Below are 22,207 nucleotides of genomic sequence, written 5' to 3'. Positions count from 1 at the left end.
ATTGGTAATGAAAAATTAAGATGCAGAGGTTTCTGGCTTTACAATCATGAAAAATGGAACTATCTGAGAATACAAACCAAGATACAGATTTCTTCATAAACCATACTGGTTCTCAGAATTTATTGATCTATAAGTAATATAAGTAATCCTTCGTTAATGCACAGACGGCCAAGAACTTTAAGTAATACATTTGAACTTGACATGAATTGACATATAGGTTAGATGCGATGTGTCTATGACCACTTGGAAGAAAAGATTCTCAAACTTATCTGCGCAGAAAAATAACCTCTTGCCAAGAAGCTGGAGTCTTGTCCCTAATAACAGAGCTGCCAGAGGACTGTGCGGAAGTTGAAGTGCTTAATGCCATTTCGAGTTATAATGAGAATCCAAAAGTTCATGGTATTCTCGTGCAACTTCCGCTACCCCAAGTAATTTCAAGAACTATACTACAACATCTTTAGATGATATTCCTTCAATTTCTTACTGACTCGAAGGATGCTGGTATAGTAATATCATGATTAGAAAGCCAAAAGTTAGATTGGTGTACTTAGCTCTGCAGCTTGAATCCTGGCCTACCTTTACGATCATGTGGTATGCAATCAAATGTTCGGAAGTCTCGCCCTTTCAAAGGTTCTGTGAGATACCATGTGTCAAAATAGACTTGGAAACGACTAGCCAGATTCACAACTGCCCGTTTTATTAGATTAGATAAAAAGAAAGATAAAGATCAAAACAACCAACTAACGGGGCGCTTCTGGCCTCTTGTGCAAACTTCCACAAGTAAAGCACAGGTGGGTTGGTATGAAGGTTGAATACTAACGTTTACTTACCTCTTTTAGTTATGAACGACTAACTGCAATGTTAATAAACAGCATGTAAACAAGGAGAATGTTTTGAACTTCGTGAAGCTAGTAAAGGACATGGATGGATTTCATCCCATGCACCTTTGAAGGCTTGCATTGAGTTGTTGCTTGGGTCTAAACTAGAAATCATGGGAAAGACAGCAGTAGTGATTGGGAGGAGCAACATTGCTGGATTTCCTACTTCTATGTTTTTGCAGATAATGACAGTAATAATCCAGGATACGGGGAAGCTTTCTGTTAATCAAATTGTAAGAGTTTTCTCTTTGGCAGAGGCACCGAGCGACAGTGTAGTACATGCCTTCACTAAAAACCCTGAAGAAATTACACGACAAGCCGATATATTGGTCTCTGCTGCAGGCGTTGCTCACCTAGTTCGAAGCAATTGGATAACAGCAGGTGCAATAGTGGTCGATGTTGGGACAAATCCAGTTGAGGCACACACTTAAGTTCAACTTCAAGTTTTGCGTCCGGAAAAGAATGTGATTACTAGGAACAATAACCCCGGAATGTGATTCCTCGTTATCGCAATGCCTTATTCTGTTATTTGGTTTGGTTTGGTCTAGAATGGAATGGTACAAATTAAGATTGTACATAGATTATTTGATTGATGATTCCAATGGGAAGCCCAGACCCTCTCTCTTGGGTTAACATTTCCCCTTCAGGAGGAGTCACTTCCCCCTCTAAATGCATTCCTAATTCATTCTTGCGCACCTAACATCATCCCAGAATGCAATTTCTAGGTATTGCAGTCCATTCCGGAATGCTAACATGACCAAAAATCAGTTGAAGCAGCTTGCAGCATGATGAACATTTTGTAGAAGAAAAACAGATGAATTTGCAACATGTCTAACTTTTAGATACGTTAAGATTGATAACTCCAATTATAAATCCCTCTTATGTAAAATGCAGGTTAAAATTAGTAAACAGAAAGAAGTGTGTCAAGTACTCAAGTATGACGCAAAGTTTAGATATCATTTCGCGTCATCGTGGGCGATAAGTGCGTGAGCTGCTACTATATATATGAACATTTTAGTTGCTATACTTTTTCTTCTAGCACAACCGGTGGAATCATCAGTGGTTGGTATTAACAGTCGAAAATGATGCCCAGATAATGAATTTGGTTACTCTCTCCGGGGAGACGTGTGTTACGGAGAAGCAGTAAATGTAGCATCAGCCATAACCCCAGAATTCCTGGAGGAGTAGGACCTATGACTATAGCCATGCTTCTCTGAAACACCCTGGACTCCGCCAAACGCACATACAGATTCACATGACCGAGTTGTACCACGGGCAACTTGAGATCCAAGTCTTTTTTTAGTTCATCATTCCTTTAGGCATTAAAGGGAGAGTCTGGGTTGAGTGGTTCTCTCAGCTGATGTCATGTATATTACAAAACGTTAAGATTTGTCCACTTGTTTTATGTTAAAGAGAACAATTTCTTTTCAAGAATCCAAATAGCATGATTGTGCGGATCAGTCTTCTGGGTCGCAACAAGAGTTGTGCTTCCTTAGTTATAGCCAGATTTTGTTTCAGTTACATTATATGAATTACAACTGCAAGTGTAAAATGCTTTGATCTTGTGAGCAAATCTGATTGTGCATAATGCATTTTGTAAAGAAGATACACAGAGGAGCTAGAGTAGCAGCCATGAATGACACACATAGAAGTAGAAGAAAGTTTCAGTATCAGTTCATGACAATGGAATTGATAAAACTGCATTCTTTGTTATATGAATTCAGATCCTTTTACCAAGGCTACATTTTAAATTACTAATTAACCAAAAAGGAAAAAAAATGAGCTAGTTAGATTACAAACAAGTGCATGAACCAATCTACTAACCCCTAGTTTGTCCTAAAAACTCAACCAGAGGTCCCTTTGCCAAAGGCGACCCACCACTCGAGCGGAGTCTTTTACGGTTTTACCTACAATTGGAGAACTTACCACATATTTACCTCCAACATCTACCCAACTAAGTGAACCATGAACTACTTCCTGTTTCGTGGAACTTTGGTCCCTGTATAGTAAGTAATTTGGAAGCTTTGTTTCTCATACTTATCCTGGAAAACTAACGTGTCTGGAAGCACGGTTACCTGAAATCCTTCCCTGGGTGTCAATGTAGCTTTATAAGTTGACATTCCTTCTCCCACATTAGTCACCGTGAGCTGAAATTCTTGAACAACATAAGTTTGAGAAGATGACTCATTCAGATTGAAGAAGACGATGAAAGATGGGTAGTTCAGATCTAAAGAGGGGTTTGAACCATCGCAACCATAAAAATTCCTTGTAATGGTCTGGACTTGTTGAGAAGTATACATCGAGGAACAAAGAACATTCACATTATCTTCAGTATTTACATCGTAAATGAGCCCAGGATAGACAGTCTTGTTTGGATTAACATGACCCGGCCCCATAGCGAGAGGGCTAGCGGGTTGATAATTATCACCAATATCTTCAATTTGGTCGAGGGAGTTATCTAATGTGTCTGTTGTCGTCATTATAGCCGATCTAATAGCTGTTGAGCTATGCCTTTCAAAAGTGCAGCTATGCCTGCCATGTGAGGACAAGACATAGCTGAGTCCAATCCGTCTTCACTCTCCCACCTCGAGTCGCCCAATCATCGGCATTCCAAATTGAACTATAAACACCCATTGCTTGATCTTTTGGGAATGCCAATCTTTCTTTCTCCTTGGTCACAAAAACTCTTAATATGCACCATAACTCTGAAATACCCATAAAGTAAAGAGAATTAGTTAATAGTTACGAATCAGAAAAAGAATTAGAGGGAGAATGACTTACACAACTTGTTTTTGATTCCAGAGTAAGAGTGGAATTCTTTAGACGGATCGAACCAAAGACTGAGTCTTTCTTCTCTGCTACCAACTTCCATGTCTTGGCCTCACATGGCAGGCATAGTTGCACTATTGAAAGGATTACATCCAAAATGGAGCTCAGCAGCTATTAGATCTTTTATAATGACGACAACAGACACATTAGCCAAATTGAAGATATTGGAGATAATTATCGACCTGCGAGCCCTCTCGCTATGGGGTTGGGTCATGTTAATCCAAACAAGGTTGTCGATCCTGGGCTCATTTACGATGTAAATACTGAAGATAATGTTCCTCAATATATACTTCTCAACAAGTTCAGACCATTACAAGGAATTTTTATGGTTGCGATGGTTCAAACCCATTTTTAGATCTGAACTACCCATCTTTCATCGTCTTCTTAAATCTGAATGAGTCATCTTCTCAAACTTATGTTGTCCAAGAATTTCAGCGCACCGTGACTAATGTGAGAGAAGGAATGTCAACTTATAAAGCTACATTGACACCTATGGAAGGATTTCAGGTAACCGTGCTTCCAGACACGTTAGTTTTCAAGGACAAGTATGAGAAACAAAGCTTCCGAGTTACTATACAGGGACCAAAGTTCATGAAACAGGAAGTAGTTCATGGTTCACTTAGTTGGGTAGAAGTTGGAGGTAAAACAGTTGGGTTTCTCCTTCCTGGTTCATTAGTAATTGAAAATGTAGCAGTTAATATATAACATAGAATGGAGTTTTATGCTGAAACTTTCTTCTACTTCTATGAACTTCATCCATTACTTAGTACCCAAGGTATTCCATGGATGATGGATAAAGAAGAAACATAGGCAGTGGGAGAAGGAAAGAGTTGGAGTAAATGGGGTTGGTTAGAATGAGTTGAAACTCAGAATCAGAGGTATAAGTAATGGGTATTTCATTCTGTTTTTGTATATTGCTTCATTGGTGAGAAAACTTGCCTAGAGTCTATCTGTGTGAGTTTTTGGTAATCAAGAAAGAAACTCACACATGGCTATGTCACCACTAAAGTTTTCTTAAGATTGAAGTCTCTCTAATTTTGGTTTTATAACAACACTTTGTAGTTTGGAGAATGAAAAAAAGTAGCTTCAAATTGGGTTGTTTACTTGTTTAGTTGGAATCTTATAGCATACACAAATAAAAGTGTTAATTATCATATCATTTCAAAAAAATTCTGACTAATGGTTGTTGTCAAAGTGGTGGGAAAGAACAGTTACAGTTAAATTTTCACCAAAAACTGTAACAGAGAAGACCCATTACACATCCCAACGAGTGACGGAGGTATTTTCTAAACACTAATCCTGACCAAGACTAGAGGCACAAACTCTGGTTTGAACCTACAAAGTTTATAGAAGAAAATGGAAACCAAGAGGCATTTATCGAAGAAAATAGAACTTGTGTACAGCCAAAAATATTATGTTTCCGGAAATCAGAAAGACTCGGCTAAGCGGTGGACATATGTTAGCCATGTCATTCTGAATTCCTGTTTGTATAGCCATGTCGGGTTTAGTTACTGTTTTTTCTCCTCATGGGCTAATATACTCGACGCTAGAACCAATATGTAAGTTCTTATGTAGTTGGCTAATATTCTCTCCACTTTTGATTTTGAATTTGATTCTAGCAAACTTAATAGGGTTTTGAGTTTGATTCTACTAAAAGTGTAGTTGGGTGATTGAGAACAGTCCAATATGTGTAAAGGAAGTCTCGTGACCAAGCATACTATATAAAGTCTCTCCACTTTTGATTTTGAATTTGATTCTAGCAAACTTAATAGGGTTTTGAGTTTGATTCTACTAAAAGTGTCGTTGGGTGATTGAGAACAGTCCAATATGTGTAAAGGAAGTTTCATGCCCAAGCATCCTATACTACTAGTAGTTCTATTATCTTTTGGTTTTAGGTTCTACATGCTGTCTTTCCATATTAGGGAGTCCTATCCTTGGAGCTAGTCAAGAAGGAACGCTTGGATGTAATGCAGCAACGGTTGCATTGATACTCCACCCGTTTCATAAAGTATTCGATCCGATTTAACGACCGATACCCAATAGTAGGGAGATCCTTTCCCCGAAACAATACGCGTTCCCGTAGGTCTTATTGTAACAAGCTTGTCTGGAAATAGACGTACCCATAGGTTTAAAAGCTTTTTAGAATTATTTTTATTTTCTCGTTGAGGGGTGTATTTGATCATTTACGAATTTGAAACTTTGTATAATTGAGATAAACAACATCGGTATTTGTCACTTTTTTTTTTTGATGAAAGTCGGTATTTGTCACTTAGATACAATTTTTAAGAATTGGGGAAAAATGACATATAGGTTATATGCGCGATGTTGTCTATGACCACTTGGAATAATCAAAAAACCAATTAAAGGGGGTGCTTCTGGCTTCTTTTGCAAACTTCCACAAGTGAAGCACAGATGGGTTGGTATTGGGAATCTTGTCATGATACGAAAAGAGCCAATATTCATCGGATGCACCTTGAAACCTTGCACTGAGATGTTGCTTTGGTCTAAAATAGAGATAATGGGAAAGACAGAAGCAACCTACTTCTTTGCTTTTGCAGTAATGACAGTAATAATCCAGCATAAGGGGAACCTTTCTCTTAATCAAACTGTAAGAGTTTTCTCTTTGGCAGAGGCACCGAGCGACAGTCAGTGTAGTACATGCCTTCACTAAGAACCCTGAAAAAATTACACGACACGCCGATATATTGGTCTCTACTGCTTGCTCACCTAGTTTGAAGCAAAAGAAAAATTCAAATTCAAGAAAATCCAGGGAGACATAGAAATGTATTTGGAGTACCTAGTCCTTGCAGGGCTGAGGCTGACAATTTAGGAGTACGGTGCGAAACTTAATCGGTGCCCTCTATATAGATGTGAGGTAAACAAAATTTACACGCGAAGTGATAACACAAATTTACCTGTGTATTGTTTCATTAAAACTATGATGAATCTAAACTCAATGAGTAACCACTTTATATGATTCGTCTATCATTTTTTCACATTAAGTTGTCCTTCATTATATAGGTTTTTAATCGAAATTAGGAACGCAAGAGAGAGGGAGAAAGAGACAAATGAGAGAGATTGTATATAGGGTTAGAGAGAAAAAAATAAAAATAAACAAGATTGCAAGATAGAGATTTGTGTGAAAGATATGAAGAGAGCGTAAAAAGGCACAAGTGTATTTCATATTACGCAAATATTACAAAAAATTATTTGACTATTAAAATTATAGTCGAATTAAACCAATAACATTTAGTGAAATGGACATTTAAAACATTTCCCAACACGTATGGAGAGTTGGCCTTTATAAAAAAAAGAGTAAGAAATTGCTTTGTGTGGTATTCAAACACATGACCATATGAGTTAAATTCGCCAATTGAACGAATGGAGCTATGCACCTCTGTTGATTAATGATTTTGTGTTTATAAAGTAAGGGATGTTATCCTTTGTAACTCCCACCACCATAAGTTCTCCACCACTATTTGTATTCAAGCACCATTCATTATATGTAATTCTTGTATTCGCTGTGTATCTCTTCAAAGGCTTATATAAGGAGGTCTTTAGCTAATAGACCAAAGGACCAATGTACTTAATGGATCAAAGTATCAATGTACCAAAATAATTTTTTTTTCAACAAACATAAAGAATACAATCTAGTTCTTATTGTCTCTGTCTTCTTGGTCTATATCTCCATTATATTTCTTCTTCCCTCTTCTATTTTTCACAATACGTTATCAACACGAATTGCTCTATGATTAAAGGGAAGAAGAAGATCAACTCCTTGATCAAGATATCAGCAGATAAAAGATTGGTAAGTTTGGTAATTGTGATTGGTAAGTTAAAAGATATTTGGCTTTTCTTTGTTGTTTATTCAAACTTATTATTCTTATTTATCTCTAACACATTGATTTTGTGATTGTTGAGGCATAGTGAATCATATCAAAAGAATATTAGAATCACATAGATGATAATGAAAAAAGGGTCAACATCGCAAACTACTATGAATGTTAATGCAATCTATATTAGATAGTAAGGTCAAGGTAAGTTATGTCCCAAAATAAATTGGTATTACTCTCATAACTAATATGTTTAATTTTGTATGAATATATCATGAGTGCGTCCATATTTTGGATCTGTTAATGAGGATTTTTTGGAAGAGAAAATTTAACCATCAGAATTTGGTTAAGATCAAATTGAAGCAGATATTTATACCAAACCTGAAGTCTGGTGTATATATTTCTTCAAATCTTAGAAAATTCTAAACTACTAGAGTAAATAATCTTCAATGATGAAAAGATATAGCCCCCATGAGTTGGTTAATTGTCACCAAAAATGGAAAATCCTTGGAAAAATAAATTTATCTACGCATTCGTGAAGAATGACAAACACTAATTTTTCAGTATTGGAATTATTTCCATTGATTATTAAAAGATTATTGTTGAACCGTGGTAAGAAAAATCATACACCGAGTTCAGATTGGAAATAGAGTGACAAAATTGAGAATGGCATTTTACTATACCATATAGTTTGATTAAATTTGACATAGCTCTTCATCGTGGCGTGCAACCAATTTTTGTGAAACCTATCATATATAAAGTGGAAATCCAGAATATCTATTCAGGTGATGATGATATTCTCTTACGTGTCTGTAGACAGTGATGAGTTGTAAATTCCTGACAAATAAAATTTGTTGACTATCATATTTCATATTACACTTGAAGTTGTAATATCCAAAGAGAAAGTGATGATGGATTTAATAAAAAAAATCACATGAAGATTATATATCTCACCTGTGATTAATCACACCTGAAGTTGTGATATTATAACAAATTGCTCACACCTGAAGCTGTGATCAGATAGCAATTTTTGTCCAACGAAAAAAATGACATGAAAATAAAAATCAACTTTTCCTAAAGCAATTGATTTTTCTTTCGTCTTTGTCACATCCTTGAAGTATGTGCTCATAAATAAGACGAAAATCTATCGACATTAGGGGGAGGAAGTCATATATTCAATGTCGTAAAATACTTCAAAATGATCGAGTTTTTCTCATTTGGAATCAATATACGGAAAACTTGCTACCTCGAGATGTTAATATTTTTCAGAGCTTAATATGCTTATATCCAGATAAAGGTAATGTAAAATGATCAGAGTTGGTCAAAGTGACATATACTCCTTGACACTGAAGGAATAATTTTTCCTCGTGAACAGGCTATCAATTTGAAAATGATTGTGATTCACATTCCTAATAAAATTCCTTGAAGAGGATATGTGTAAAAAGAGACACCGACCTTTTACAAAGGCACATATATATGAGATCATTGAACTATGTAATGCTGTGAAAATTTAAGAAATCAATTAAATCATTTCAGACGATGTGTTTCTGAAAATAGTAGCTACTGGGAGCATACTGATTCGGAATTACCCTATGTAATTGGTTAAATTTGACGAAATACTTCATTACTTATAGATTTTTCTTACAAAATTATTAAGTCTTCAGACATGAAATTGAAGCACCATTCGATAGTTACCCTTAAGGTAATAAAGTAACTATATGTAAGAAATGAAAGTCATTTAGTCTATAAAGGGTTTGACATACATTTATAAATTCTCTATATGAATTACAAAATTCTTGAGTTGAGTTATGAAGTATTGATAAATCTTATTGTGACTCCTAAAGAGTTTATCAAAGTTTCAGAGTAGAGTATCTAAAAAGATTATTCGAATAAAGAAATCTTGAAAACAAAAACATATTCTGAAATACTAAAAGGCTTCAAACTTGAAAACAACTCATACTGTCTCGAGTTGTAATCTACCAAAGAAAATTAAGGTCTAGAAGTACCTACTGTAGTACAAACATTACATTAAGTATGTTGCAATGTAGTTTCAGAAAACAACCGTCATTTATTTATTTCTGTAAATGAAAGAATTCCTGATTAATATTTTATCAGAGAGAATATGATATAAAATGTCATTCACGTTGTACTCTTTTTCCTTCGTCAAGGTTTGTCCCATTGGGTTTTCCTTGTTCAAGGTTTTAATGAGGAACCTATGCGTATTGAAAATTGTTTAAATTTTTTTTAAAAGTTGTAGTCTTTTTTCCTTCGTTCAGGTTTTGTCCCATTGGATTTTTCTGACAAGATTTTGGTGAGACAACTAGTCATCGAATGATGAGTTTAACACTTATTACGTGTGTGAGGTGGATTGTGCATAAAATTTATAATGCACATTGAAATGTGATTCGTACATTGATTTCACAAAATATATAATTCGTATCGATGTATGTTACAAATATGAATCACTAAAAAGTGAGTTCAACTGAAATCTCAGAAGGATTTAACAAGCTTCAATCTAAAGTATGCATAAACTTTAAAACATTATATGAATGCAACTGTTTTTTTTAATGAGATAATATGAATGCAACTTGAAATGTTAAATGTTACTTATTATATTACTAGGGTATAGCCCGTGCCCGTAGGGCACGAAAATTTCTATATTATGTTATACAAAATTATCGAATATTTTGGTCTTATATACATATTACACATTTGAAGTAATAAAAAATATTAAAAATAATAGCAGATATTATATTTAGTTGTTTGAATGGAGAAAAGAGGAAAGAGAGAAAAATAGTTAGAGCGTTAATAGGGAGTGGGTAGTTATTCTCATTTTTCCACCTTTATCCTTTAAAAACCCGTTAAAAAAAAGGGTCGTGATTTACAAAAAGGAATTGGACGACCGAGATTTATAAACCACAGTTATGACATGGCACCAAACCCTATGTGATTTGTTATATAGATTTTTGTATATATACAAAAAAGAAGCTGAAGATAAAAAGTTGAACAATACCCCTAACCTTCATGAGGGGGAGTAATTAGATGAAGGCACTGTATACAATATTTTCACACTGTACTCTTTTTCCTTCGTTAAGATTTTTTTCCTACAGGGTTTTTCTTGACAAGGTTTTAGTGAGGCAGATTATGTGTTCACTAGAGATTTACAGGAAGAAAGGATTTGTACTCTTTTTCCTTTCACTATGGTTTTGTCCCATTAGATTTTCCTAGCAAGGTTTTAATGAGACAATTTCTTATGCGGTGGACATCCAGGGAGAGTGTTATAAATCTTTGATTTATGGTGGATGACCACCACACATTCACACTTTGTCACTCCCACCACCAGAAGTTCTCCACCATTATTTGTATTCAAGCACCATTCATTACATGTAACTCTTGCATTAGATGTGTATTAAAGGCCTATATAGGGAGGTCTTTAGCTAATAGACCTAGGGATGTCAATGGGGCGCGTTTGGGACGGTTCATCCCCTTCCCAATTCCGTCCTGTTAGTAAACGGGTTTTTACCATAACCGTCCTAATAATTAATCGGGGTGGATATTCAATTACCATAACCATCCCAATTAAAAATTGCTAAACCACTACCGACCCGCCCCGCCCCGCCCCGTTTAATATAAAACGAGTCGGGTCGGGTTGGGTTCAAAGTATTTTGTTTCACAAAAGTTATTTTAGTTTGAAGTAACATAACAATTGTTAACAAAATTTTGTAAGACTTTGAATTTATCAATCATAAACACTACAACTACTTAATAATATAAAACATAAAATAATTAAATTGATAATATAAGATTAAAGTTTTAGAAACATAACCTTAAATAAAACAAATATTTAATATATAACATACTAATCGGTTCGGGGCGGAGTTTACTATCTAATACCAAACCCGCCCCGAACCCGATTAGTTTTTTTAACTTCATACCAAACCCGAACCGTTTAATTAACGGGGCGGTAAAATCCGTCCCATTAGAGGCGGGTTTGGGAAAAAAACCGTCGGTTCGGGCCAAATTGCCACTCCTAAATAGACCAAAGGACCAATGTACTCAACGGATCAAAGTATCAATTTGCCAAAGTAAAAAAAATTTCAACAAACATAAAGAATACAATCTAGTTCTTATTGTCTCTATCTTATTGGTCTATATTTCCATTATATTTCTTCTTCCCTCTTTTATTTTTCACAACAAGGGATGTATTTTCTAAACACTGGTTCTGACCAAGACCAGAGGCGCAAACCCTGGTTTGCCCTAAATTTTTATTGGTAATGAAAAATTAAGATGCATAGATATCTGCCTCTACCATCATGAAAAATGAACAAACTAATTGAGAATACAAATTAAGATACAGATTTCTTCATAAAGGATACCAATTTCTCAGGAATTATTAATGTATATGTTATATAAGTAATCCTTCGAGAATAGACAGACAGCCAACAAGAACTTTAAATAATACATTTGAAGTTGACTGGTATCTTTCACTCTCAGTATGGTTTCGAAGTTTCTCAGATGGAATCTTTCACTCTTCAGCTTCAGCTACTGATGGCGGTTCTATCACTGGAGGGATTGAATCTACTTTGTATCTCAAAGTCTGTTTCAAAACACAACGGATGATGATTAGCAAAATTCTGTTCTTTCTTCATAAATCACACAAGTAGGTGGTGGTGTTTGTTTCTCAATTGTCTGAATCTGACTCGCTTGAGTCTAGCGGGTACGCATCCGAGCGGATTTAGTATAACTTGTTCAGCGTAACAATAATCATTTTAGCCTATTTCAGACAATGACCTTTTAATTCCGATGTATTTTATGTCTGACTCAAATGAAACGAAATCAACCTGGATTGTCCGTTCAGATAAGTCAGATGTCGAGTCGGATACAAAAACAAACATTCTAAGATCTTGAGCCAGATTTCATATCTGAAATTGTGAAAGAAAACAAACAACCATGCAATTTAGCTCTTGTGATACCTTCTTGAAGAAAGTTGAATAGGAGTTGTCCCATATGAGTTTGTAACATCCAGCCAACAATGTATTGAAGTTTCCCTATAAGGAAAGATATGAATGTGGGTATACCATTATACTGAGAGAAAAAGTGGCATGATCAATAATAATCAATAACAACATTCACTCACTTGATCAGAATCATATCGCCGATACGGTAAAATCATCTGAACAATCCCCACAATACAATTAGTCAGAAGAATAATAGAAACCAAGTAGGCCGTTATAGAAGAAAATAGACCTTCTATAGAGCCAAAAATATTCTGTTCCCGAAAACAGAAAGACCCAGCTAAGTGGTAGGCATATCGTTCTGATTTTCTGTTTGTTTAGCATATGGGAATGATTTGTCATTGTTGTTGGTTTTACTTACTATTTTTTCTCCTGATGGGCTAATATACTCGACGCTAAAACCAATATCCTGTTAAAACATAGATTAAGTAGAAGTCAAGTGTATAGTAACAACTGCCACGTGAAAACTATTAAACTGAAATCTTCGAATATCAGATGTCATTACCATGGTAATTTTGCTTTGTACTAATGAGAAATCCCAAGCTATATATGAATTCACAGCATCCACTGCCAATGACACCTGAAAAGACAACCAAAATGAGATTCATATCTAATATGTAACCAAGAAATAATGATTTGATAGGTTAAAATAAGGTGCTTCGCTAACTTAAATGTGGATCAGAGACGTATGAAACTGAAGTCTGGTCAATGTTGATTAATTAGGATCATTCAGGAAGAACACTGAAACACACGTGATTATCACGCCTGTCTTGAAGCTCAATCTTTTGTCATTATCTCGCAGACAAATTTTCTGCATCACATGAGAGCTAAAGCAGTAAAAGTGGAAGATTCATTGTCTACCCCCAGTTTGAGAAACATGGACATGGCTGCTTGTGCAAAGGTGAACCAACCAGTAATTCTGCTCAAATGAGAATTGAGAAGCTAACTTGCTCGTGCAAAAACATTGCTATAACGTTTCCATACTCTAAAAAGTATATATTAGTGTGTCATCAGTAACATATGAGGAAATTTGCGAACTAAACAAACCTCATGTGTTTTCCCGACAGGAATGATAGTTTCTTTGTAATCATCAGGTCTGTAGTAAAAAAAAATAATAAGAATGGTTAGTTGAAAAACAAATACCACCGTTTTCCTATTATTTGTGCATACATATTATACAATCAAGGTAAAGACTGAACATAATCCCATTAAAACAAGAACCCTATTGCTAACCCTGATTCTGTAGCGCCAGCATCCTCAGCTTTGATAAAGAAGGGGGAATTCGCAAAAACCTCACTGGAAAAAAGATAAGTATAACTTGTTAGAACACCAAGTAATGGAACAGTCCAAACAAATGCTTCGGCAAAACATGAATCTGACTTATGTCCAGCAGTAAGGAAGTTTACTATGCTAACTTGCTATTATCACCAATAACGAAAAACTAAATAGCACAACGAAGTGCCGAGGCATGAAAACCGGGCATATGAAGTACTCAAGAAATTACATCTATCTGCTGTGTTTAACAGCACATAGAAACCTAGACCAAAATAGTTCCACACCATTGAACATTTCAACATATCTTTCTATAGATCCATTAAAAGAACCAAAAAGAACATTGTAAAGTCCAAAAGATTTTTAACAGGCATGATACTATATATTCGTACTGCAAACAGCAATATACAAAATAATTAGACTCCATGATATAGGAATTCAACACCACAACAGCTGAAGTATGGTTTGCAGTAATTGTATACATATACAGAACAATGATTCTTAGAGAGTGAGCAGTTATATTTTTCAGTAAATACGTAAGAGTTTGATAGAATACCCCATAAACGTTACAAATCTATCCACCTCGGCTGTATAAACACGGACTGCTGCTTCTAAAACAGCAACTTCGTCCTTTTGTCTGGTCATTGCCAAAAAAATATATAGGAAATGAGAAGAAATAAAACAATAAGAAAAGAAAACTTAGCAAGTCAAAGAAAAATTAACGAGCAAATAATACAACTCACAATTTCCTAGTCTCATACCGCCCCCAAGCGAGAAGAAGAAATAATCGAATAGAAAGCACCATTTTGGTGAGTCTGTATAGAGATGGTCCATAACGTTGTCGTTGCTCTTCCATTGGCCTAAGCATAGAAAATTCTTAGCTCTTTTTTTGCTAAGAGGGACTTATTTGAAGAAGAGACAAGAAAAAATAATTCTAAAATGGAGAAAATGATGTACCCTTCGTCATCATTTATTTGTCTTATGAAATCCAATAAAACCTGCAAGGGAGAAGATATTGAAGGAACTCAACAGAGGTGATATAAGCAGACTAAAACGTGCCTGATTCGGAGACTCTATTGGTATGATCTAGAATACCAAAGGTGAAACCAGTTCAGTACAGATAAAAACTACAGGACTAGCTCCGTAGTAAGCAAGGTATGAGTAAAGTAGCAATCACCAAAATGGTTTGATTTTATGTAACTTGCAATTTGTTACTTAGTTGTCATAATGACCATGGCCCACAAAAACGTTAACTCTGACTTGCTCAAAAGAAAAAGTTATCTATTACTGTCATATTTTATCTTAATCAACCTATACCTCTGGTACTCCCACTAGATACTTCACAAGAGTTTTATAAACGCCTGTTGCACAACCAAGCTCGGCCAATTGTCTCCTCCTGGAAAATCGACATATAGTATGCTTACAGTAACACAATAACTATAGACAGTTGACGCCATAAAAATCAATAACTGCAAATTGGAACCCAAGAGACCTAACCTTTCCATTTGTTGCTTCCATAGTAAAGAATATCGATCATGTATACTTCCACCAGCATTAACTAAAGCATCAACTGCAGCCTGTTTATTTCTTTCCGAACGTTCTCTCTGTTGTCTAATTAGCTTACCACGAAAATCTTGAGGCATGTAAGTCATAACTGCAAAGATATTCAAAATCCTCTGATTAATTGTCAATAAAATATCTTACCAAATTGACCTGAGCGAAGCCATCACGGTCTACATAGCCAAGGGCGGATCTTTGAATGGGAAAGAAAGATGCTTAAAACTTTAAGAGCAGACAGGGATGGTTTTTAGTATATGTAAGACAGATGCTTATAACTTTCAGCTTGGATTGAATAGCTCAATTGGTTTGTAGTCTTCTCTAAGTTATGTACTCGTGAGAGGTCGAGAGTTCGAGTCTCCCAATGCTTCTGTTTTTCGAGTAATTTTATGTTCTTGCTTACATCCAATCTAAACCCTTAGATTCTAGGGCTAATATTGAAAGATTATTAGAATGTTTTAATGGGACCTAGTTCATATTTTCTACGCTAGCCAGGCCTAGGTCTGATTCCTGGCTCCGCCCTTGTACATAGCTACTAGTCAGGTTGACTAGGAGAAATGTTAAAAATGTTTTGCACGAATATTTTAAGCTGGAACTCGAAAGGGATACAAATATTTGAGACTTCACACGTGTAGTGTTGCGATATTTAACCAATCAATACTGATACAGCCCAGAACTTGTTGTGGTTTGCGAAATTGTTTGTTGAGGTCTCCAGTATAGCTGTCTGGGATCTGACATTAGGTTTTCATTTAAAAAATTATCAATTTTATGCCACTCTTTTAAAAGATTTTTCTTACAAAATGGGCACATCTAGACCCTTTTGTCTACCGCATACATAATAGCATGATTGACCAGAAAATAATAGCAAGAAACGAATGCCACTTTCAGGAGTTCATTCACACAAGTTGCAAGAATAAGCAAACCTCAGCTAGCCTTTAGAGCCAAGCTCACACTAACGAGGCTTCACCATAGAATTAGCAAATAAAGAGTCTGAAGTGATTCAGTACATACTTCACTAAAGTCACAGAAGAGCAAAAATTAATAGATAGAGTAAATTTCAATAATGAAAACTAACCTGTGTTAAATACATTCTCAGAATTCTTAGATTGGAAGAATTCCATAGTTTGCAATGTGTTTTTCATATTAACTTTGAGTTCTTCAAGAATAGCCCCAAGTGCCATATCTTCAGGTGTTGACTGTTGTTGAAGCTGCAGAAAACGTCATAGAATTAACAGCCCAGTACTTCCTACGTAGCTCGTAATTAGTGACAAAAGGAGGGTTTCTCATACCAATTTTGGCCAATGAGATCTTTCCATTAAAAAGATTATTTCGTCAATGTGTTCTCTATTCTTCCACATGTTATGGTCGATTTTATGTGGAGTAGGAGAATCTGCTTCATTTGCTATGACACTTTCAGCTGGAAGGCAAAATAACAACTATTAATGAATTTGGTGACGAAAACACTTAATTTCTCAAACTGCAACAAGAAATTGTCGAATTGCAAATGATGACATCTAAATGAAATATGGGTCGAAGTAAATGTTTTTGTCTTCTCAACAAATGTAAAATTGAACACTATGAGAATGACAAGATAGCTTTTTCTCCACATTTTGCGACTAAGGAGAAATAGCAACCTAAATTAGTGTAGATGAATTCATCACATTATAGTTCTGATAGCTGATATGCCTTCAAAACAAATTTACTTCTTGTAAGTGGTAAATTCTTATCATTTTTCACTTGGATTAAACCTAAAATAAGAAATTTGAGCTTCCCCAAAGTCTAACCAATAATAACAGATTGAGTTCCAATCAAAAATTCTAACTGACAACAAATCCCAATTCCATAAACTCCCTATACCCAAATGAACTTGATCAACAAATCCAATAAGGAAAATAAAAAACTGAATCCCCCTAATTGAGATTCTAATTACTTTTCTCTAATTCTTCTACAATTTCATAACAAAATCAGGTACAACAATTAGGAAATGAATACCAAAGTCAGTTAGAACTAATTGAAATGGTAAAGAGTAATGATGATATAAAAAAAAAAAAAAAAAAATCTGACCTTGAGTGAGGGGAAGTTGTTTGATTAACTCATCAGACATAGAACGAAGTTTGGAAGAAAGAAGAGAAACATCTTCAGAGAGAGGAGTTAAAGGATACTTATCATAGTAGTTAGCTAAGAATGCCCTAGTTATTGGCATCAATCCTTCAGTGGATGCCATTGTTGTTTGTTAATAGCCAAGTCAGTTTGAATGGATCTAAGAAGGTTTTAGAGAGAGAGAGAGAGAGGGAGAAGTCTTCGCTTTTGATGGTGGTCACGGCGCATAAACGAACCGAACCTCGGTTTAATTAACCCCTTGGGCTTTTGTTGATCCTTTTTTTTTATTCAGAAAAGATTCGGATTCCATAGACTGAAATTTGAAGCTTATTTTTTTCTCTAGTTGTTTCATGTTTGGGACACACCCAAAGGATGTTTGGATTGGTTTTTTAAAGTTCTACCGAAATGAAGACGTTTTTCATATGTGTTTGAAAGACGTTGTCTTATGGGAGTATCGTGCTTATTACATCTTCATAATGCATGTCTTGTAACGACTAACGTAAATAGTAGTCGAATTCTCAAAAACAAAAATTATATAAATCAAAATAATATAAAAAGTAAGTAAAAAAAACACAAAACATTTAAAAATTATTATTCCGGTCAAAAAGTATACAATGTAACTAAGTTTTTTTTATTTTTCCTTAAATTTGAAACCGATATAACTTTTGTTTGAGATGTCGCATTTCTATAAAAATTATATATGTATTTTCAGAAATAATTTTTATGTATTTCTATAAAAATTATATATGTATTTGTAGAAATAATTTTTCATTAGCTTTCTAACGAGATCCGCTTTCAATATTTTTTTTCAAAAAAAAAATCCAGAAAAAAATGTCGTTTTCTCCCTTACGTTTTTCTGCAAGCAAGTGTTTGCAACAGTCTGTTCTGCAAACAAGTGTTTGCAACAATCTAATTTGCAAACATGCATTTGCAAAATGTAAATTGTAAATATAAATTGCAAATTAGATTTGCAAGCTTTACAGAATGTAATCTAGGATTCAGATTTTGTAAATTCGATTTGCAAATCGAGAATAAAAAAAAACTGAAGTTTCTTCTTCTTCAATTCTGAAAAATATATTTTTCATCGTCACCAGATAAACTAAGTTTTCAGATCTAGGTGCACATAATCATCAACGTCGACATCTAATTCATCATCAACATAAGATTCATCATTATTATCAAAACTAGGGTTTTGGTTTTAAGAGAGAATAAGATGGTCAAGGTAGAGAGAGAGAATACTGGCAGCTACCATAGCCAAGAAAAGTAGAACATTCAACCCCATTCCTAAACCCATTCTATCAAATCCCCTACAACCTCACTTTCTCTGTTTCTCTCTTTAAGATCTTTGTTTCTCTCTCTGGATCTATCACTCCATGTATATAGATGTTGTTTGTTAGGTTCTGCTGGAATTGAAGTATCTCTGATTTGGTAAGTATCTACAATTTGGATCTTCCATGATTCACATTAATGCAGCTAATTACTCTTATGAGAAAAACTAGGTTCGATTTTTATCATCATTGTCATCATGGGTTTCTAGATTTGGTCCACAATCAGAATCATCTTCTTCATTAGATGGATTCTTTCATCTCAAAGCATTAGGAACACCAACGAGTAATCTTCCATCAAATTCACCTTATTCTTCTTGATTCAAAATCAACAGGTGAATCAGCAGAATAAATCAACTTTGAACTGATTAAGCATTTAAATTAATAGATAAAGATTTGAAGTTGAATAGTAAGCAAATCGAAGAAAAATATTTGAAGAAGAAAAAGTATTGAAGAAGAAGAAACCCTAATAATGTGTTTGTTTTTGAAGAGAAAGTACCCTTAAATGTGTGAAGGGTATTTTGGCAACAGAAAATGACTTTATTAATAATTTCTCTTATTATTTTAAACCTTACGTATCAATATCCAAGTTATTTTGACAACTTTTAGTTAATACTTAACACAAAATGTTACATGTTTTTTAGTTATTATTAATAATATATTGACCTAAACAACCATTATCCCTTGTCCTATTCTATACTATTTTCTTCATACAATCTTAAAGGATTGTGGGGACTATTAGCATCTCAGGCAGCTAGCGGTAGTGTGTGTTTTAGCACTTTAATGATTAATCTATGATTTCAAAACGTTTTACAACGTATTCTGCTTAAACAACATTATAACAGGAGCAATGGTATTTAGGATTGTGTGGATCAGTTTTTTGGGTTGATGTTGACAATATTTTTATGTTGGGACCTCAAGGTTTAGGCTACCTTTGGATCAAGATCCATCTTAATAATAGGTAAATACATTGACAATAATTTGTCTTGTCCCAACTGTACGGAAATTGAAACTATCGAGCACGCGCTTCTTCATTGTCCCTTAGCCAGAAATATCTGGTTTCACTTCAATATTCAGTCAATACAAATACCATCGGTAGCAGATTGGATTTTTACTTGGGAGCAGGAATCTCAAATTAGTATCACAACTGATAACACCCACTTTGCCATTATATTATGGATAATCTGGAAAATTCGGTGCGACCATTGCTTTCAACATGAGATAAATAACCTGGATAGAATTATCAACATGATTTCCACATTCCCTAAATACACAGAAGTTAATCCGACAAATACCAATATAGAATCAGGAAAATGGAACCCACCAGACAGTTCTTCGTTAAAAATCAACGTAGATGCTTCCTTCCTAAATATTCAGAATGTTGTAGGAACGAGCTTGGTTGTTCATAACAATGAATCCAAATTTATTGAAGCTAGTGCTACCACCTCTAGAAGCAGAAACGTAGAAGAGAGCGAAGCTATTGCAATTTTGAATGGTATGATTTGGGCGGAATCCCACAAATATAAAAATATTATTATTGAAAGTGACAATAAAAATATCATACAACATTTAAAGAATCAAAGGAATGAAAATCAATGGCAATCCAAAATTCATATAAAGAAAATACAGGACATCAAAAGACGACTGGATAAAGTTAAATTCTCCTACACAAACAGGAAGTTCAATCAAGTTGCAGACAAGTTGGCGAAGTGGGCGAGAAAGAGGAACAGGACTCAATCTTGGAATTATGTACCTTTTATGATTTCTAAATTGTATTGTAATAAGACTCTTTTGTGTTAGTTTCAATATATTCTACTCTTTCAACAAAAAAAAAAAAGATCCATCTTAATAAAGTCCAAGATGGATTGTCATCCTCTAAACTTATAAAATTGCTGAAAATGAGGTTTCGGATATAAATTTGTGAGAGGACAGTTCAATATGAAAATACCTCCAACAACTTTTGTATTCCGTACATTATTTAGTTGTAAATTGACCAAATATCTCGTGTCTTGATAAACAATGATCTTAAAGCCAACATTGTCGAGATCCTTAATACTATTACACGTGTTCATGAACATCATGGGAACTCGGTCAGGGATGACTTGTCGAAGGGATAAAGAGATGTACCATGAAATAAAGCTCCATTACTTGGAGCTACAATCCATATAATCCACGATCAAATCGTACCTGCAGCTACCATTAGAACCCAAGGTACTCCATAAAATAAAGTTTCGTGCGAAGGGGCAAAATTTCCAGCTAAAGCTGCGACAAAAATTCCTTTCTCCATTGCTGCAGAGGAACTTATAGCAGCTCCATCCTCTTACAGAGATGCGACAAGTGATTTATATGACATATATATTGGAGATAGATATGTGATATGTGGCATTTGATATTCGATATGCCATATTTAACATGTTATCAATATGATTTATCTAAGACTACATCTTCTCCATTAGTCTTCAAAAATGGCTAAATGGTGTCAATCAAAGTCGTTGGGTTCCAAATATATAGAAAGCCTCAATTGTAGTCAGGGGCGGACCCATGTGTAGTCCAGACTGGGCAGTGGCCCAGTCTGGAATTTCTACAATTTAATGTAAACATTGAACCGAAATGAAGGACGGCCTCGTTGGAATTTATTCATTCTGATGTAAAGATTGATCAGAACTGACGGATTAGCTAAATGGTTGCTTCCTTACCTAATGCCACGAAGGTCATGGTTTCGAATCCTTGGAAACCCAACTTTGCACTTTTTTTTTGCTCATTTTCTTCTTTCACCTAACTTTGTTTTGTCTCAATTCTCATAAATGATTCCTATACTTGTACCAATTTTGAAAATGGCCCCTAAAGATAACTTTTTTGTTATCTTCTCTTTTGTTAGAGATTAAGTATTATCTTAATACCCTTTACCTTAAATTTTTAAGATTATGGAAGATAAAGGTTGTTATAAGGGAGAACAAAAGATTTGGTACTTTTTACCACTCTCAATTTCGCCTTATATTTAAGGTCAATGTCTCTTCTTTTAGTCTTTCTCTCGGAGACGACGAATTTTTTTTGTACAGAGGGACTAGTCCTCCGTTGGTGAGCCTCGTTCTCTCTCTCCTTCTTCAAACTATTATCTACTTAGTTTCAGATAACAAAATATCAAGATTTGTACATAAATGTATAATAATTTGTGAAATCCGTACACATAAATAATATTTGCATGTTCGATTTATAGTACTTTAAGCTTGCCCAGGCTAGCTGGAAATCCTGGTTCCGCCCCTGATTGTAGTCATATAAAAAAATTAATTAATTAATTCTAAGTAAAAAAGTGATTATGCCATGAATTTATTACCGCGTCAAAAAAATTGAAAAAAAACAATACAAATATCATCTTTTAACACATAACATTAGAAAAA

At 34.7% G+C, this 22,207-nt stretch overlaps 1 protein-coding gene and 2 pseudogenes across 2 annotated transcripts; 1 reads left to right on the top strand and 2 right to left on the bottom strand.

Moving 5' to 3' along the window:
* Positions 1 to 78: 78 nt before the first annotated feature.
* Positions 79 to 17,845, bottom strand: LOC147568706 (uncharacterized). Of its 2 annotated transcripts, XR_015231083.1 has the most exons (16): positions 17,449 to 17,820; positions 16,674 to 16,801; positions 16,460 to 16,592; positions 15,325 to 15,481; positions 15,145 to 15,223; positions 14,785 to 14,825; positions 14,571 to 14,687; positions 14,384 to 14,464; positions 13,789 to 13,851; positions 13,603 to 13,651; positions 13,061 to 13,135; positions 12,917 to 12,964; positions 12,678 to 12,713; positions 12,514 to 12,588; positions 11,917 to 12,137; positions 79 to 105 (listed from the first exon to the last, which is right to left on the bottom strand). XR_015231083.1 is itself a non-coding variant. In XM_086655112.1 (15 exons), exons 1-15 carry the CDS (start codon positions 17,606 to 17,608, stop codon positions 12,066 to 12,068), a joined length of 1,314 nt encoding a protein of 437 aa, XP_086511238.1. In that variant the 5' UTR covers positions 17,609 to 17,845; the 3' UTR covers positions 11,874 to 12,065. The 2 variants fall into 2 exon arrangements, 1 of the variants encoding a protein (XP_086511238.1); XM_086655112.1 differs by lacking the exon at positions 79 to 105 and having other exon boundaries at positions 11,874 to 12,137; positions 17,449 to 17,845.
* On the top strand, positions 243 to 2,137 carry LOC147568708 (bifunctional protein FolD 1, mitochondrial-like; annotated as a pseudogene).
* LOC147568707 (subtilisin-like protease SBT3 pseudogene) lies at positions 2,849 to 3,358 on the bottom strand (annotated as a pseudogene).
* Positions 17,846 to 22,207: the final 4,362 nt, after the last annotated feature.

The sequence above is a fragment of the Eschscholzia californica genome, unplaced genomic scaffold, assembly GCF_041429995.1.
Source record: "Eschscholzia californica isolate CP2 unplaced genomic scaffold, dmEscCali1.0.p SCAF_1, whole genome shotgun sequence".
Lineage (NCBI taxonomy): Eukaryota > Viridiplantae > Streptophyta > Magnoliopsida > Ranunculales > Papaveraceae > Eschscholzia > Eschscholzia californica.
This window is presented reverse-complemented; position numbering and strand designations above follow the sequence as displayed.

Bases quoted from the DNA above. Each gene is read 5' to 3' on its own strand.
- LOC147568706 (XM_086655112.1), bottom strand. From the start codon at position 17,608: ATGGCATCCACTGAAGGATTGATGCCAATAACTAGGGCATTCTTAGCT. The intron at 12,714-12,916 runs GTAAGTAAAACC...GGGATTGTTCAG, and splicing joins GCCCATCAGGAGAAAAAATA to ATGATTTTACCGTATCGGCG. The intron at 12,138-12,513 runs GTATCACAAGAG...GTTTTGAAACAG, and splicing joins ATTCAACTTTCTTCAAGAAG to ACTTTGAGATACAAAGTAGA.